We start from the raw sequence: 17,932 nt of genomic DNA on the forward strand, positions 1-17,932 counted from the left end.
AGAGCGATAACCCCTCATAGCTTGTTTTTCCAGTTTCCAATCAACTTTGTGAAGATGTCAGTAAACAGCTAGTCACCACAGCGGATAACGTTGTAAAAATTTTTCAAAAACTGAAAGAGAATGAAGATACTGCAGATTCACAGCCTGAGGCCATAAATTGTGTTAAAATGTCTCTTATTAAGACATACAAGGTAAGTTTGAGTAAAGAAATTCATTTTTACGTTTAAGTAAAAAGCGCCCTTTACAAAAAAGCTCTAAAGTCTCTCTCACATTAATTTTTCGAAGTGTCAATGGAATTTGGCATTTTACAGTAGATTTTTAACCTCACTCATCTGTCAAAATTCGCAACTGTCACTATTCGTTGCATATACAGGGACACAACAATTAATTTCCAAAGCACCGACTGATTTTTAATAAGTTGGAAAAACATATATACAGGGTGTCTCTAAAAGGTCTGTACAAAATTCTACCACAGATTTCTGAGGTCAAAACATGACGATTTAACCCAATTTACCTTAGTCCAAAAGTGGACGGTTTTCGAAATACAGGGCGTCAAAGTGAAAACAAAAAAAAGCAAAAAAATTAATTTCTTGGTTGGTAATGCTGCTATCTACACAAAATGTCGTATCGGGCGGTTTTTGGGGATAAGAAATCAGAATGCGTTTACATTTTCGATGCACAATGTAGAGGGCGTTGTCAGCGCTCGATGAACCCTCTTTAAAAGGGCATAACTTTTTCATCACCCGGTATAAAATTTATTTATGACTAAACTTGCATTTTCCTACATTTCTTAAGAAAAAAGGTCTCTTGTTAAAAATCTCTACGAGGCTTCCTTCTTGAGATATTTGAAACTTAAAGTTCGCTGTATGTCTTGAACAATAATTTTAATGTACTACATATCTATTCTTACAGTTGGTGGTACATTATCAACATGAATTTAAGATTAATGTGTGGGCAGGAATAATTGACAATTTTATTATTGGTCCTGTCATTTTGCCGCCCCGATTAAGTGGTGAAAGTTATTTGGAACATATTCAAAATACAATGCCAGAATTATTGGAAGATCTTCCTTTAGAACTTCGGCAAGATATGTGGTTTATGCACGACGGTGCTCTGCCACATTTTACTATAAATGTGGGCAACTATTCAAATCAACAGTACCCACGAAGATGGATAGGTAGAAAAAATGATGCTCCGGTACCATGGCCACCGCGCTCACCGGATTTAACTCCGATGGATTATTTTTTATGGGGGACTCTAAAGTCCATGGTATACTTCACGGCCATAAATAGTGAAGAGGAACTATAGGGACGAATTCAAAATGCAGTAAAAATTTTAAAGAACGACGAAGAATTGATGGATAGAGTACATTTTAATTTCTTGCGTCGGATTAATCTTTGTATTCAAGTCAATGGTGGTCATTTCGAACATCTACTAAAAGTATAATTTTTTCGTGTTTATGTTTGCTATCTATGTTTTCAAGTAATTTGTAACCTATTTTTAAGTTTTGATTTTTTTCGATCCAACTGTTAGAATAGATATGTAGTACATTAAAATTATTGTTCAAGACATGCAGCGAACTTTAAGTTTCAAATATCTCAAGAAGGAAGCCTTGTAGAGATTTTTAACAAGAGACCTTTTTTCCTTAAGAAATGTAGGAAAATGCAAGTTTAGTCATAAATAAATTTTATACCGGGTGATGAAAAAGTTATGCCCTTTTAAAGAGGGTTCATCGAGCGCTGACAACGCCCTCTACATTGTGCATCGAAAATGTAAACGCATTCTGATTTCTTATCCCCAAAAACCGCCCGATACGACATTTTGTGTAGATAGCAGCATTACCAACCAAGAAATTAATTTTTTTGCTTTTTTTTGTTTTCACTTTGACGCCCTGTATTTCGAAAACCGTCCACTTTTGGACTAAGGTAAATTGGGTTAAATCGTCATGTTTTGACCTCAGAAATCTGTGGTAGAATTTTGTACAGACCTTTTAGAGACACCCCTGTAAAATTTTTATTTGTGGTCCGATTTTGATAATTTTTTTTATATGTTGTAAAGCATCAAAAACTCTAGTTTGTGAAAAGTTCTTGTTGTGCTTACTTAAAATCCAAGACCCACTTTGCTTCTTTTTTATGCTGAAAATTCAAGAAAAGACATTAGAGATATTTTTATTTTAAATTTAACTATAATAATATCTTTAGAATATTTCAAAATGGTTGTATCTCAAATTTCGTTGAAAAATATTGATTAATCAAGTTATTGAACAATTAAATTTGATCCACTTTAGAGCAGGAGACCCGTGTAAAATATTCAATCATTTAATGTGGAAAAAATTATAACAAAAAGATATTTACTTGATTTTAAAAAGCGTTTGCTTCGATTAAGCGACCGTTCAACTGGATACATTTCTCGTATTTTCTTCTAGTATTCCGCATTACTTTCCTAAGGGATAGGGGAGTTATCTCTTCACAGGCGCGTCTCACCCTCATGCAGTTCTTCTTTATTTCTGGGACGGTTTTTATATACTTTTTGCCCGAGAGTACCCCACAAAAAAAAATCTAATAGGGTCAGATCGGGCGATCTGGGAGGCTATTGTATTAATGGACTATTCCGTCCGATCCATTGGTTAGGAAAGTTTGTATTTAACCATTCCCGAACAATTCTCGCGTTATGAATAGGACTTCCATCAAGTTGAAAATACATGTTATGTGCATATAATAATGGAAGATCATCAATCGCATCGATTAATTCATTTTTTAATAGTTTTAAAAAACTTGCAGAATTCATATTGCCTTTAAGAAAGGATGAACCGATAATTTTGTCGTGGATTATTCCGCACCAAACATTTACTTTTTGGGAATATTGACTTTTACAATTAATAATCCAGCGTGGATTTTCGCGAGACCAAAATCTACAATTCTGTGAGGAAACTATCCCGTTAGTAGTAAATGTAGCTTCGTCACTAAAGAGAATACGTTTTAGGAAATTGGTATCTTGATACTCCTCTTGCGTTCACAAACATAATTCCAACCTTCTGTTCTGGTCTCCTTCTAAAGTATGCAGAAATTTTGGTTTATATGGCTTAATTTTATTCTTTTTAAGGTATCTTCGAATATTTTCCCTGGGTACATTTAAATCCAAACTTGCTGTTCTTAATGTAGCATATGGGTTGTCAGTAAAATAATTTGAAATTGCGATTTCTGTATCATTTTGATTTCTATTTCCTGGACGTTTGGTTTTTAGTAAATATCTGTCAACGGCTCCAGTTTCATTAAATGTACGATTTATTCGATTCACTGTACTTTTAGTAATAGGACGTCGATTAGGATATTTTATGTTGAATATCCTAGTTACTTCCCGCACACTTCGGTCATTATCACCAAAAAGACGCACTATTTCAATTTTTTCCCTTAAAGTTAATTGATTATTCATATTTGAACTATTTCTGCAATCAAAAAGAGGAAAGATTTCTCAACTGACTTGACCAAAAGTCTTTATTAATAAAGATGTGGACGATTCAGTAAATTTAAAATTTGATTGTTCAATAACTTTTTGATTAATCAATATTTTTCAACGAAATTTGAGATACAACCATTTTGAAATATTCTAAAGATATTATTATAGTTAATTTTAAAATAAAAAAATCCCTGATGTCTTTTCTTGAATTTTCGGCATAAAAAAGAAGCAAAGTGGGTTTTGGATTTTAAGTGAGCACAACAAGAACTTCTCACAAACTAGAGTTTTTGATGCTTTACAACATATAAGAAAAATAATCAAAATCGGACCACAAATAAAAATTTTAGAAGGGGTGTCCCGCTCTTATGTGGGTCACATTGTATATACAGGGTGGCGCAATAGTGTGACAAAGTACCATATCTTCCTTATTTTACAAAATTTAAAAAAAGTGTTCGTATAAAAGTTATATGTGAACATACAGGCTACATTTTAAAAATATTTTTTATCATATAGGGTGTTGCATAAAGACAGGTCAAAACATTTGTTCATTTTCTTTAATGGAACCCCCTATATATTATTGTATATTTGGATTCCTCGTAAAATTCTCTTCATGGTAGGATAATTAGTTTTAAATTAAATTGGAACGTTGACTGCTTATGTCGAAAAATGTTTAAATTTGAAGCAAAACATGGTTCCATAACATGCGCTATAACTTTCAAAGCACGTTAATTATTTTAACAAAAATTGACACAACAGAAGACAAAGGGATGCTCAAGTGCCTTGTTCAACGAAAAAGTCGGTTTCTCATTCAGAATATTTTCTACAGGCCCTGCAACTTGGGAATATTCAAATTCATTTTTCTTGGAATTTTTAAATGGGACACCCTGTATTTACGAATCCTACATTGTAGAGATTCGAATCCTCTTCAACTTTTGTTAAGGTAACATTATACGCATTCCCTTTAGTTTTGGTGGAATTCTCATTTCTTTAATACATTTGCAAATAAAACATGCTACGTCTAATACTTATTCGGAGAATACCATCTGGGTGCCAGACCACATGACCCATCAGGCCAAAGCTAAGGGTACGCTTTGGTTGGGGAATGTGCTACTAGTCAAAGGAAGCTTACTCTATAGGGACTATTGCTTTGATGGTCAATTTGTTGGAGAAAATGGCAGACACTTTGAACATTTAATTAGGTAAATGTCTATATTATACAGTGTATAATATTAATAAATTTAAATTAAACTATTAATAGACGTAGCATGTTTTATTTGCAAATGTATTAAAGAAATGAGAATTCCGCCAAAACTAAAGGGAATGCGTATAATGTTACCTTAACAAAAGTTGAAGAGGATTCAAATCTCAACAATGTAGGATTCGTAAATACAGGGTGTCCCATTTAAAAATTTCAAGAAAAATGAATTTGAATATTCCCAAGTTGCAGGGCCTGTAGAAAATATTCTGAATGAGAAACCGACTTTTTCGTTGAACAAGGCACTTGAGCATCCCTTTGTCTTCTGTTGTGTCAATTTTTGTTAAAATAATTAACGTGCTTTGAAAGTTATAGCGCATGTTATGGAACCATGTTTTGCTTCAAATTTAAACATTTTTCGACATAAGCAGTCAACGTTCCAATTTAATTTAAAACTAATTATCCTACCATGAAGAGAATTTTACGAGGAATCCAAATATACAATAATATATAGGGGGTTCCATTAAAGAAAATGAACAAATGTTTTGACCTGTCTTTATGCAACACCCTATATGATAAAAAATATTTTTAAAATGTAGCCTGTATGTTCACATATAACTTTTATACGAACACTTTTTTTAAATTTTGTAAAATAAGGAAGATATGGTACTTTGTCACACTATTGCGCCACCCTGTATATAGAGGGTGGGGCACCAAGAGCGCCTCGGGGTATTACGTCCTTATTAATAATTTGATCGAAAATTGCTTTTAGAGGTGTATGTAGGACCTTACAAGGTACTTTTTAAAAATATTTTTATTTATACAGGGTGTATATAAAAAAAGATACATCTCAAACATCTGTTTTTTTTAATTGGACACCCTATATTTTATTACATATTTGGAATTATAAGAAGAAAATAGTACTAGTTTTTATAACACACATTGGGTCTAAAACAATTGCTTCTTGAGAAATTTTAGAAAATATAAAAATGCAAGAGTTGAGGAAAAATTTTTTTGCTAGATGAAATGAGTTACTTGGCTATTATTTTTTTACTATTATTTCTTAAGTACAAACTAATCTTCAAACTAGAATGAATTATTTACTAAACTGATATACAGGGTAAGCAAAAAGAGTGGTCAAATTTTACTCCCTTATAATTTAGCATAACTTTCTTATTTCAAATGGAATATATACATTTTTATGTATTACTTAGAATCACTAATTAATTCCCTTTCAATTGATACTATAGTATTCTATACCTATCTTTTACCATTTTCCCATAATATGAAATTTTATTTAATTTTCAATAATAACATTAAAATTTCTTTCAATAATTCTATAAGTCTATTTTCAATAAAGTCTTTGAACACTTGTCCAGTTAAATTGTCTTCAAAAAAGTAAGGTCCTATAACGGAAGTATTTAAAATTCCACCCCACACATTAAGGGACCATCTATGCTGTCGATCGACTGTGCGAAAAACTAATGGCTTTTCATCAGCATAATAATGGAAATTATGCCTATTTACTAAGTCATTATTATGAAAAGTCGACTCATCCGAAAATAGAAGGCAATCCAAAAAACTGTCATTTTGTGTACACTTTTCCAAAACAAAATGAAAAAAGTCAATTTGTGCTTGATAATCAGTTTAATATAATTCTTGATGTAACTGTATATGATAAGGATAAAATTTGAAACTTTTTGCAATCCTTTCGACTGTCCTTCTACTTAAACCCAGCTATATTATTTAATGTTATTATTGAAAATTAAATAAAATTTCATATTATGGGAAAACGGTAAAAGATAGGTATAGAACACTGTAGTATCAATTGAAAGGGAATTAATTAGTGATTCTAAGTAATGCATAAAAATGTATATATTCCATTTGAAATAAGAAAGTTATGCTAAATTATAAGGGAGTAAAATTTGACCAATCTTTTTGCTTACCCTGTATATCAGTTTAGTAAATAATTCATTCTAGTTTGAAGATTAGTTTGTACTTAAGAAATAATAGTAAAAAAATAATAGCCAAGTAACTCATTTCATCTAGCAAAAAAATTTTTCCTCAACTCTTGCATTTTTATATTTTCTAAAATTTCTCGAGAAGCAATTGTTTTAGACCCAATGTGTGTTATAAAAACTTGTACTATTTTCTTCTTATAATTCCAAATATGTAATAAAATATAGGGTGTCCCATTAAAAAAAACAAATGTTTGAGATGTATCTTTTTTTATATACACCCTGTATAAATAAAAATATTTTTAAAAAGTACCTTGTAAGGTCCTACATACACCTCTAAAAGCAATTTTCGATCAAATTATTAATAAGGATGTAATACCCCGAGGCGCTCTTGGTGCCCCACCCTGTATATATATCATAACCATTTATTTATTTTCTTCAATGTCATTAATTTGTATTATTATTTAGGTAGTACACGAATGCATCTTCAATGAGTTCAAACAAAACAACGGTAACATAGATGTAAACCAAACAGATGCTATCAAGAAACTCAACGATTTAGTGTCGAAATTCGCCAACGGCTCCGGGTCTATGACGGAACTGATGCAGCAATACGTCGACATCTTGCTTGACATGATGCAGCAAAAAATTCATACGTCCAATATTTGATACCCCTTTTAAACTTTTATTATTACGCTTCAATGGGATTGTTCAGTTTAAAATTCCGCTCGTATTAACCTGAATCATCCAAATTGATTAAGAAGTTTTGGGAGTAATATTTTAATACAAGAGCAGCTGGTATGCTCTAGGAAGTTTCGAAAGGGGACTGGAAGAAATCTAATACACTGTGATTTTACTTAACTAATGTTGCAATGATTATTACTATTTAACTTTTAAATGTACTAATAGTGGTTGATGAGTCGACATTAGGGCGAATTTATTAAACACATTTACAACAATGTAGTGCAACGTATTTTAGCTTTAAACACTTTTTATAGGTAACGGTTTTTGTAATATTGTAGGTATTATTCGAAGGGGCTTATTGAAAAGATCTTGTAATACAGAGATTTGCTATTACTAAAAAAATTAGCATCACAATAACACTATCTCATAGTGTTTCGATCAAATACTGGATGGCAAAAAATTCTCCAAAGTGGAATCCGTATTTGCTCTTTGTCCAGAGAAATTTTACTTAGGCATGAATTTTGATTACCTTGTGAAGTTTTGATAGTTAGCTCCTCCTTAATGTTATGAAGTTTTCCTGACTTCAATTCCATTCCATTTTTACTAAATAATAATTATTGTGTTTGTAGTTAGGATGTAGATTTGTTAAATGTACTGATATATTAGTAATATTTTGTATTAATGTGATAGTTGCCAAACGTTCCGATGCCCCTGTGCCCTAGGGGTGTCGTACTGATATCGTTTTTAATCGCGCCGAATAATAATTTGGGAGTTGTGCTCCCTGCGGTATTATTTGTGTATTTCGATATGTACAGGGTCCGGTAGGGGAATTATATTATATTTAGTTGGAATTCAGTTCTAACTGTTAATAATTTTCTTTCAGCATATTTTAGTGAAGATTTCGATACACTAATTCGATCTAACAGTGATTCAGATGAGTGTTTTAGTACTAATGGCGAATTTAAAGTTACACGTTTAATGCCATAATGGAATTCTCGATATTTAAGCCAAACCATTTTGTAACCTCATAAAATACATATTACCTTTATTAGCATTATTGTTTTAAAACTAATTTTATATTATTTCAGTAATTCCCTTTGTTGGTTTATCGATTATAATAATCATTAACCCTGATTATTTTAACGTGTTTAAGAGTATGTCAATTTTATGATAACACTTTAAAGCATGTATTTGTTATTTCAAACTTGTTGGAGCTAATGTGACCTACATTGACTATACTATAATAATTTCATTAGAAATTTATTCATGTTATAGTCACGGTAGGTTGATGCGTAGCTCTGCGAATTTTAAAAATTTGTATCTGTAGCCTTCCAGACTGGATTAATGTTAATTTTCTTAATCTAGTTTCAATAATAAAGTCTTATTAATGAATATTGTAATGGTATTTCTACACCATTAATCAACAATTTCTATATCCCTTTGTGCTTTCTAAAGAGAACGCCAAATTCTATGAGGAAACTAACTTGTTCGCTTTGAGCGCGTACACAAATTTTGCCCATAATATTGGCGTAACTCAATTTATTTGCCCCAACTATCTACATTTCGGCATAGAGCCTCCGCCAAAAAATATACCTTGTCCTTTGAAAACCCATGTTGGTGCTAATAACAGCTATTCGAAAATTTTCCATATTCCGCAGCACTGTAATAACTGAAGTCGGATGATGTACATTCGATTCGAGCCACCCGGAATATACCATACAGCTTTCACCGTCTGAGTTTCACTTTTCCGCAGTAACAATGTTTTCTGTTGTCTCAACGGAGATTCCGGCCTTCTTTAAAAACATAAAGGTAAGGAAGAGTGAGGATTTGTGGTAGATTTATTGGAAAAATTTGTAACATTGGTGCTGAAATTAACATTAAGGAAGCTCACAGCAGGCATTTCAATAAAATAGTTCACACAACACGACATCGACACCATTCGTAAGTCGTTAATTTTTCTTATTTCACATTTTATCGAATGGCAAAAGACAATCCTGTTTCATCAATAAATAATTTCATTGGACGACGATGCCATGCTACGATTACTACGATTTTCTAAGAGCACTAGCGTCTAATAGACTTCACTGATGTATCTTTGACGCTAGTCCAGTGGCGGTTCGTAAAGTGATTGGATTTTATAGGATTTATCTTTCAGTGTCGAAATCGATGCCAAACCTGAATCCAACTTTGAGTGCATAAATCCAAATTTAAACTGTGAACTAAACAATATTTGATGTCCATTTGTTAAATGGATCGCGAGCCATAACAAATTGATATTTTTTAAATAATCTTTTTGAAATACGCAGAAATGTGAAACGAAAAATGAAAGGTTCTATTGCGACACTTTTACCGAGCTTTCATTTCTGCGCGGATTTAATGACCTTATTGTATAAAATAATATTCCATTCTTTCATAAGCCAATTTAATACTTACTTATTAACTGCTAGCTACGACCTTCCCTATAGCAGTAAAAGATCTTTTTCAGTGAAACAATCACAGTAACATTAAATACAGACAGGTAGATGCCTACATAAACCATTTAAATTAAAAAAATGGTAATAATAACGTATGTACAACTTAATGATCAATAATTAGAAATCAGTAACAATTCTACGTGCCTTTAAACGAATAGCCAATGATGTGCTTGCTAGCATCCCCAACGATGTCGATGTCGCTTTCGCAGTCGCTCACATCAGAATTAGTACTCAGAGGACTACTTGGTAGCTGTTCAGAAATTCCTGTCATCGAAGACATATCTTGACAACCATGACCTGTAACAAGTATACCTTTGCTATTTTAGTTCATTAGAAATCTGGAATGACCATAAAAAGCAGCAGATGCTTTTCCATACATCAATGACAGTGATACTAGCTGAGTATAAAATTTGACGCGCAACTTAGGTTAGAAACTCGTGTCAATGAAATTAATGATTATTCAGGGTGGTTCTTAAATATACGGCACCAATGCAGCGGGTTATTCTTTCATTACGTGAAATTTCTGGTCAAAAAACTACGCTGCACCGACAAGCTTAACAACCTCCCCACTCATGATATTTTATACACACATAACATATACACTAACGAAATTAACATATTCCCTGACAACACTTACATCTCATGACATATACGGGAGCGGGAACACTAAGCGCTTCCTAAAACTCTTTGTGTGGATCAAAGGACCTTTGAATCTTAGGAAACTCTTTGGACTAAAAAAATGCTAAAATTTCCGCCTTTTTTTCTTTGACTCAAATTTAAGGCAATTTCTAGAGATTTTAGCAGAAATATGATAGATAGACAACCTATAGAAATAACTAAAAAAAAATTTATGGATCTTAATGCATTACGATATGTCTAACCGGAAATTTACAATATGTGATTTCAGATCTAAATCTCCATAATTTTCTCAAGTTGCATATTTACAGCTTTCACCCCTTTACGCTGTAATATGCGGGACAACATCCAGTGTAAGATACCTAAGGATATTAATTTTTCGGTTAAAAAGACCAACTGTGCAAGAACAAAAATTTCGCCAGCTTTCGAAACTGCTCACAATTTCCCTGTTTGACCGACTGCAGTGCTCATCTATCCAGGTTTAAAGGCTCCCGGATTCTCTTGATTCTCCAAGTTTCGCTGCGATTAATCGATAGTTGCGACTTGGAAGGTACAAATCTGAGGAAATAAATTTACGTGCTTTTAAATTCCCACTCCAAGCTGCTGCGACCCCTCCATCCGTTCACACAGACAACGCGAAAGAGCCCAAACGTTTCTCTTTCGCATGAGCTCCCGCAATGTCTCGCAGCCCAGACAGAATGGAAATTATTTCCTATAATTGTAGGTAAAGAAACATGTCAATTTTAGACGTTTTTAACTCAACGTCAAACAAGAAGGGGATATACTGACCATGTTGATGATCGACATTAAAGTTCTGGAAAACGGTTTTTTAGTTCCGTTTTCTTAAAAAATTGACGGTCAGTTAATAGCGTGGCGCTATTAAGTTAATAGCGTAACATTATTAAGTTAATAGGTAATAGCGCAAGCACGCTATTAACTTAATAGGTTATAGCGTAATTGGGCTGCTATTAACTGCGGCCTTGAAATAAATGGAATGGAGAAACTTTGTGGTTTTTAGACTAGCCCAGGAGAAAATTTTCATGCTACATGAAAAATGGTCCGAATCGAGCAGAGAAGCTGAAAATGTAGAAATACCGAAAAATATTGATTCGCCAAATTTTACTAGTCGACTTGCTCGAGGCAAGAATCGTGTATTCCCATCTATTAAAGTTCTTAAAACTCTTCATTAACGAACGCATTAACATCGGCATTATCTAAAACCCGAACCACCCTGAACGTTAAAAAAGAAATCGTCAATTCACCCCAACGTTTTAGGGGCCAATCAAGAGGCAAATTAACGAAGTCTCTGAACTCGGCAAATTTCTTGGCGTGACTCTGGACCATCTTAAACATCAATTAAGGCATCTTTGGAACTAAACTGCCGACTTACTAAGATGGCGGACGGGGTTGTTTGGCTAATTTGGTTACCCGAATTAAGCGTCGAGAAATGTAGGGTCGATTTGAAGAAGGAAAAAGCTCTGCGTTTGGAGGAACTTTCAGTCCTTCTATTATTAACAGAACTGTTAAAAGAATTGGAGACCCATAATACCCCGATTGGACCTATTCCCACAAACAATTAGAAAACAAACACCCGCTTAATTGGGGAATAAACGTCAGACCGACGAGTTGCCGAAGGTCCGCTTTAGTCCCTATAAGACCATTTTAATAGAATCCCTAGGGACTTGTTAGATATGGGAATCGGGGGCGATTGCCAGGGATTCGATTGCACTTTTTAAGCTGATTTTAGATAGGTGATTTCATCAGAGATTTCGGCAATTTCAGCAAACGAACTCAACGCAAAAGCAAACTACAGAGAGTAAACCAAGAATTTAAAAAACGCGTTTAAGGGCTCCTATTAAAAGGCATTTTAATTTAATTCAGGATAATGTAAAATAACTTCTAATGAAAATCTTTTGCTACACGACATCTAAGATTTATATTAAATAAACAAAACTGAAAATTAATTATTTTACACTAGGAATGGGCAGCATGTACCAAATTAAGTGCCCACCATTGTTAATTTTGTTATTAGTAGAGATAGAACTCTAATTTAAATTGTAAGAAGGTATTTTTTCTTGAGCTGGTTGTGACGATGATACTAGAAAAACAATTGAACATCTCATTGTAAAGATACTTAAAACATTTTTTTTAATGGAACACGGTGTATATTTATAAACGAAATTAAAACTAGTTTGATTTTATACAAAAAACTTCAGCAACTTTTTTTTTATTTATATTTTTTCAGATATTAAGCCATTTTTATTTCTAATTATACAAACCGATTTCAATAAAATAAAATTTAAAAAAGATACAGATATTTAAAGCAGGTCCTTGATTAGATTTGGTTCGAGGCTGAAATACTCGTCCCTTGTGTAAGACTACTAACAAATAACTTAATCAATACAGGGTGTTCGGAAATTACATCGAATTATTTTGAGTGATGGCTCTAAAGACTAAAATTACTTAAAAAATTCTTATAAACATATCCTAAAATTTGCTTTTTAAAGGCACTAGTAAATTTTAAAGGGGGAACTCAGAACATAGATTTTTTGCACTATTTTCGAAACGAATTAGAAGATACATTGAGATGAACATAGGCCATTTTTGTGGTAAATCCTTAATAATATTAGTTTTATTATTGCTGGTTAATAAAAAAAATCTACTGTAAGGATGCCTACTATGTTTCTTAAGATACATTTCGATTTGCTTGTAATCGTGTACCTGTTTAAAGTAATTTTTCTGAAAAACGGTCTATCCTAACAAACTGAAATAAGAGGACTTCTTCTACTTAAAAATATTTGCTATTCAATTTGCAATTTGATTTCGAAAGTACGTAAAAAATAATAGTAAAATAATAAAAACTCTAAAGAATGTCGCAAATAAAAAAAGTTACCACAATATTTACGTAGAACATTCTGTATGAGTGTGTGTGTAACCTTTATTGAGATATTTATTTTCTAATAAGTAAATAGATTATCTCTTTTATTATCAACGTTTTTGCAAAGATAAATTAAGTTAAACCTTAATATCTTCACATAAGGACTCTCTGGTGTCGTTCTATACCAGTAATTATGAAATTCCCCGTGTATCGTCAGCTACTTTCATTTTACAAAATGAAAACCGTATTCACACATTTAAGAATCAACGGGACACTATAGCTCAACTCAAATATCTGACAACAAATTGGGCTTGTTACATCAGGCAGAAAGAGGCTCTTAAAATGATGTCCCTCAACGTACGATTGATACCTATTTACATTTCAATTATTAGTTCAACTTACCCCCATTATTCCTGCATTTGTCCCCATTATCTAGCTTCTTTAAAATGCCATTAGTTTTTTCTTCCTGTTGTTTCCTCATCTGCTTTTTATGTTTCATCCTCCTGTTCTGAAACCAGGTTTTCACTTGGGTCTCGCTTAAACTAAGGGCATTAGCTAGCTCAACTCTCTCAGGAGTAGAAAGGTAGCGTTGGGATGAGAATCTTTTTTCGAGACCTATAACAATCAAATAATAATCAAATAAATTAATTTTTAATTTTTTTTAGAAAAACAGTAAACTGATATAAAACCTTATAGGGATCGTTTAGAAGTTAGCGAATTTTGAATCAATTTGTTGCAACGCAGCTAAACCATTTTGGGATATAACTGTAAAGTCGCGTAAAACAGATAGGATTGACGATAAATATCCTTACAGGTAATTGATTGGTAAACTAATATTCTTCATGAAATAACTTTAGAGGAATCAGGAAAACTCGTGATGGAGTTTTAGGGTGGAAAAAATCCCCGAGAACCTTCCCCGAGTACGTTCCCCGAATCCTCAAAGAAGAAGGTGCCTTTTCAAAGTTTCCCTGTCACAAGAGGAACAAAAAACTAAAGTACTTAATGGTACTCACAACACCTAATTTGGGTTACATTATAAATTATTTGAAGTAAATTCAATTCGTGTAAGTATTTATGAGTCTCAGCATGTAGAGGTAAAAAGAATTTTATGGCATTTAAAGCATATAAAAGATTATTGCTTAATATTTTGTAAAAAGGACAAAGATTTGTACTGTTTCGTAAATGCTGATTGGCCAGAAGATTTAATAGATGTTGGAAAAAGCACAACTCTGATAGCTCTTTGGAAGTCAAAATTGATTGCAAAAAAGCCAGAAGGCGTAAAATTAATGTGAATATGTTTTGAAATGTCAAGCACAACACGTCACAACACTTGATATGAACACTAATGTCATCGTTATGTCAAAAAAGTACAAATAGGGGGCGTTGTAATCGGAATGATGCCGCTAACCAAAATGTTAAAAAATATACAGGAGGATCCATTTAAAATTTAAACCTTGTTGTTATATGCGAATTAATCAGAAGTACCAAAAAATGGAGAGCTAATTCTCTTAATGCATTTTAATGTCACATAACAAAAAGTTATGAGAGCGAACTACGTCTCAGAGAAATTCGGTATGTTCATTTGTTTAGTTACTACGCTTTTGATTTTTTTTCTGATATCGCCAATGAAGCAGAAACATTTCTGCTTTTATATCACTTCACATAACTAAATATTGTTTCTTCTGGTATGAAAAAAAAATTTATTATTTTTTCTAATTGGTTGTTTGTGTAGTTTTAGGCAATAATTTGTAATTTGTACAGGTCCTTTTTTACATTTTTTTTAATACTTTACCGGTAAGCTGCGGATCACTGAATACCGTTCTCGCTTTTCTTCTTCTGCAATGTTTGAGAGCGTTTAAAGATATTTCACTGGCTGAACTTCCAAAAAGCGTGGGATGGAACGGAAGCCCCGCTGAAAAAAAAATCAATCTGTAGTTTTTTCTAAAATTCTCCTACGGTAACCGTAAGAGATAGGAAATTGGGTAAATTTGCTCAATCGTTTAAATACTATACAAGGTGTTTCCTAACTACGTGTAAAAAATTTAAAAGCGTAATCCTCGACTGATTTTGAGTCAAAAATGTCTAATAAACATATGTCCGCAAATGTCTTGTTTCCAAGATACAGGGTGTTGACTGAAAGATGTTGAAAAAGGTTTTAAAGGTTTCTAAAGGTTTGGTGGTATTTACTAACTTGTTTATTGTTGGTTCTTTTTTGCTACTTCCACTACTATCAACAAGATAGTCAGTGTTATTTTGGTGTTTTACTCTCTAAAGTGAAAGAATTTAGTTCTGTGTCCCAAAAATCAGATTATACCTCAGTTTTGAAAATTTTTCAAATGCCTAATTACATTAATCAAGAAATGGCCAATATGGATTTTGTTTACGTCCTTGCTGATGGTAAGTGTTTTTCAAAAATTCAAACACCAAAATTAAGTCATTTTGGAAATAAAATATCTTTTTCTTGTCTCATTTCAACACCCTGTATCTTGGAAACAAGGCATTTGCGAACATATGTTTATTAGACATTTTTGACTCAAAAACAGTCGAGGATTACGCTTTCAAATTTTTTACACGTAATTAGGAAACACCCTGTATAGAATACTTTGAAAAGAAATTTGTGCTTCTGTGTGTTCTACGGAAAGGGGCTTATCGCTTTTCTGTAAAAAAATTGTGGTAATGCATTTGCGACAAGTGAATGGCAAGTTCCGAAAATCTTATGAGCTCCACTTCTAATTTTTCAAAAAAAGCCTTTCGACTCTATATCGGGTGCAGAAATAATGAAGGTCACCGAGTGTATTTCGGAAAGCATTCAGCATTCTTGGTTGAAAAATTGACAATCACTGGACCAAAAAACGATATAAATTTAGCCGAATCATGTCTTCCTAAATCATTCCAATTTTGTTTTTGATATAAAAAAAATATTGCAATTTAAAAAACGTTTTTTGTAGTGACAGGGCATGTTGTTCCAAGTAATACTAAACATCTACTTCTTTTGTAAAATTTAAAAAAGCCTTTGAAAAATATCACTTGATGCAAAACAGAAAACATGAATTGTGGAATGAAATTTATATTTTTGTATTTTATTTTTTTATTACATAACTTTCTTAAAAAAATTTAGAAATCCAGTTCGTACGGTCTATCTACATATTAAATAAAAGCTCGACATTTTACACCCTGTATTATATCACAAACATTTAATTTTTTTATGTTGACCGCTGCAATCAGTATTGTATAAAGTATCACTTTTCGCTCTGCTCGGGTAACAGTTATTTACATTATAACCAATGGAAGTGACTCTTAACGTAAATATTATTTATAAAAAAATAAGCGCTATAATGTATTAATGGACACATTCGTCAGAGTAGACAAGAGAAACGACAGCGAGAGCAAATTTAATGAAAAACTGAAGTTTCTTAGGGACAAATAGATCATAAATGTGTCAAAGCAAATACCAGAGTGCTAAGTTTCACGCTTTACTTTGTTACATCGTACCGATGATTAATAAAAAAAATGTCTAAATAGGACTAATGTATGACTAACAGTTGTGCATTGCATATTTGATTTTCGTTAAAAAATAATTAAATCCCAAATTATATCGGCAGGTGGCTCGACCTCACCAAATAGCAGAAAATTCTATTCTCCTTACTCGTGGAACAATATACCACTTTAATGTGTACTAGGCTAGGCACCTGATTCGGCAAGAAATTCATGTTCAGTTGTAAATTAGTTTGTTTAAATAAAATGAAGTCTATTTTAGGTATAGGGTAATTAAAAAAATGAGTTTGAAAAAATATATTCTGTAATTTTTCAAGAAACTAACAAAAATTCTCCAGAATTGGCCAAAAAATATACTAAATGCGAGCTCTCATAAACTTCTCCTTACCTTGGGTCAAAAAGTAAGGGTCGCCCATATTCTTATACGGCGTCCCCAGGTAAGCTCCCAAAGCACCCATAACCTGAATATATCCATTCTCGGGTGCTTGAAATCCCTGCATGGCTGCCTGTCCCAAATTCCCTTGGAAGTACCCATGAGGTGATATGAACTCCTTATTGCTCGCTGTAGTATTACTGCTCCCATATGAGGACATTTCTTCATTTTTCCTGCAGAATTCCTGATTGATTTTTGATGGAGTGTGAAACGCTCGGCTTTGTCCCGAATATTCCATAGATCTCGATGGCGTCATTTTTACAGAGGTGTTATTATTGTTATTGGGTACATGCGATTGGAAATTTGTGAATAAAGTTGTGTTGTTAGGCTCATCCCCGTTCTTTTGCCTATAGAGAATGTCCTCGATTAGAAAACTGGTTCTGTTTTGAGTTAAACTGGTCGAGTCCTGATTATATTCCTTGCGACTCATTTTTTCAATATTCGTTTTTTTTTTTTTTTAATCACTGAACTTCACCCATTCAAACGTCTGCACACGAAATGATTCCACATAAATATTCTTAAATTATCACCTTCAAAAATAATTTTTTTCTTCAAAATGTTGGCGATCACAATAATTTATTGTTAAGATGAACGTAGCGTGACGTAGCTGCTACGAAGTCGCTTGAAACAAACGTCAAACGCTAACTGGCCAATATTTGCCCGAAGCCAACTATGATCGCGTGAGTTACCGCCCCATTTTCCAGTTTGCTACCCTTAAATCGG

At 32.8% G+C, this 17,932-nt stretch overlaps 2 protein-coding genes across 7 annotated transcripts in view; one reads left to right on the plus strand and one right to left on the minus strand.

Moving 5' to 3' along the window:
* Nucleotides 1-8,687, plus strand: part of Wdr62 (WD repeat domain 62) — a 58,785-nt gene extending 50,098 nt beyond the window's left edge. For all 4 annotated transcript variants that reach the window (XM_066288458.1, XM_066288460.1, XM_066288459.1 and 1 more), the window contains 2 exons: nucleotides 34-191; nucleotides 7,078-8,687. In XM_066288458.1, coding sequence (XP_066144555.1) covers nucleotides 34-191; nucleotides 7,078-7,278 — 359 coding nt within the window. In that variant the 3' untranslated portion in view covers nucleotides 7,279-8,687. The remainder of the gene's footprint in view (nucleotides 1-33; nucleotides 192-7,077) is intronic.
* Nucleotides 8,688-9,714: 1,027 nt separating this feature from the next.
* Nucleotides 9,715-17,932, minus strand: bsh (brain-specific homeobox). 3 transcript variants are annotated; one of them, XM_066288491.1, is made up of 4 exons: nucleotides 17,165-17,928; nucleotides 15,074-15,193; nucleotides 13,684-13,896; nucleotides 9,715-10,079 (listed from the first exon to the last, which is right to left on the minus strand). In XM_066288491.1, the coding sequence occupies exons 1-4, from the start codon at nucleotides 17,637-17,639 to the stop codon at nucleotides 9,904-9,906; spliced, it is 984 nt and encodes a 327-aa protein (XP_066144588.1). In that variant the 5' UTR covers nucleotides 17,640-17,928; the 3' UTR covers nucleotides 9,715-9,903. The 3 variants fall into 3 exon arrangements, with proteins under 3 accessions (XP_066144588.1, XP_066144589.1, XP_066144590.1); XM_066288492.1 differs by having other exon boundaries at nucleotides 9,715-10,064; nucleotides 17,165-17,925; XM_066288493.1 differs by lacking the exon at nucleotides 15,074-15,193 and having other exon boundaries at nucleotides 17,165-17,932.

This window comes from Euwallacea fornicatus, chromosome 12 (genome assembly GCF_040115645.1).
Source record: "Euwallacea fornicatus isolate EFF26 chromosome 12, ASM4011564v1, whole genome shotgun sequence".
NCBI classification, from domain to species: domain Eukaryota; kingdom Metazoa; phylum Arthropoda; class Insecta; order Coleoptera; family Curculionidae; genus Euwallacea; species Euwallacea fornicatus.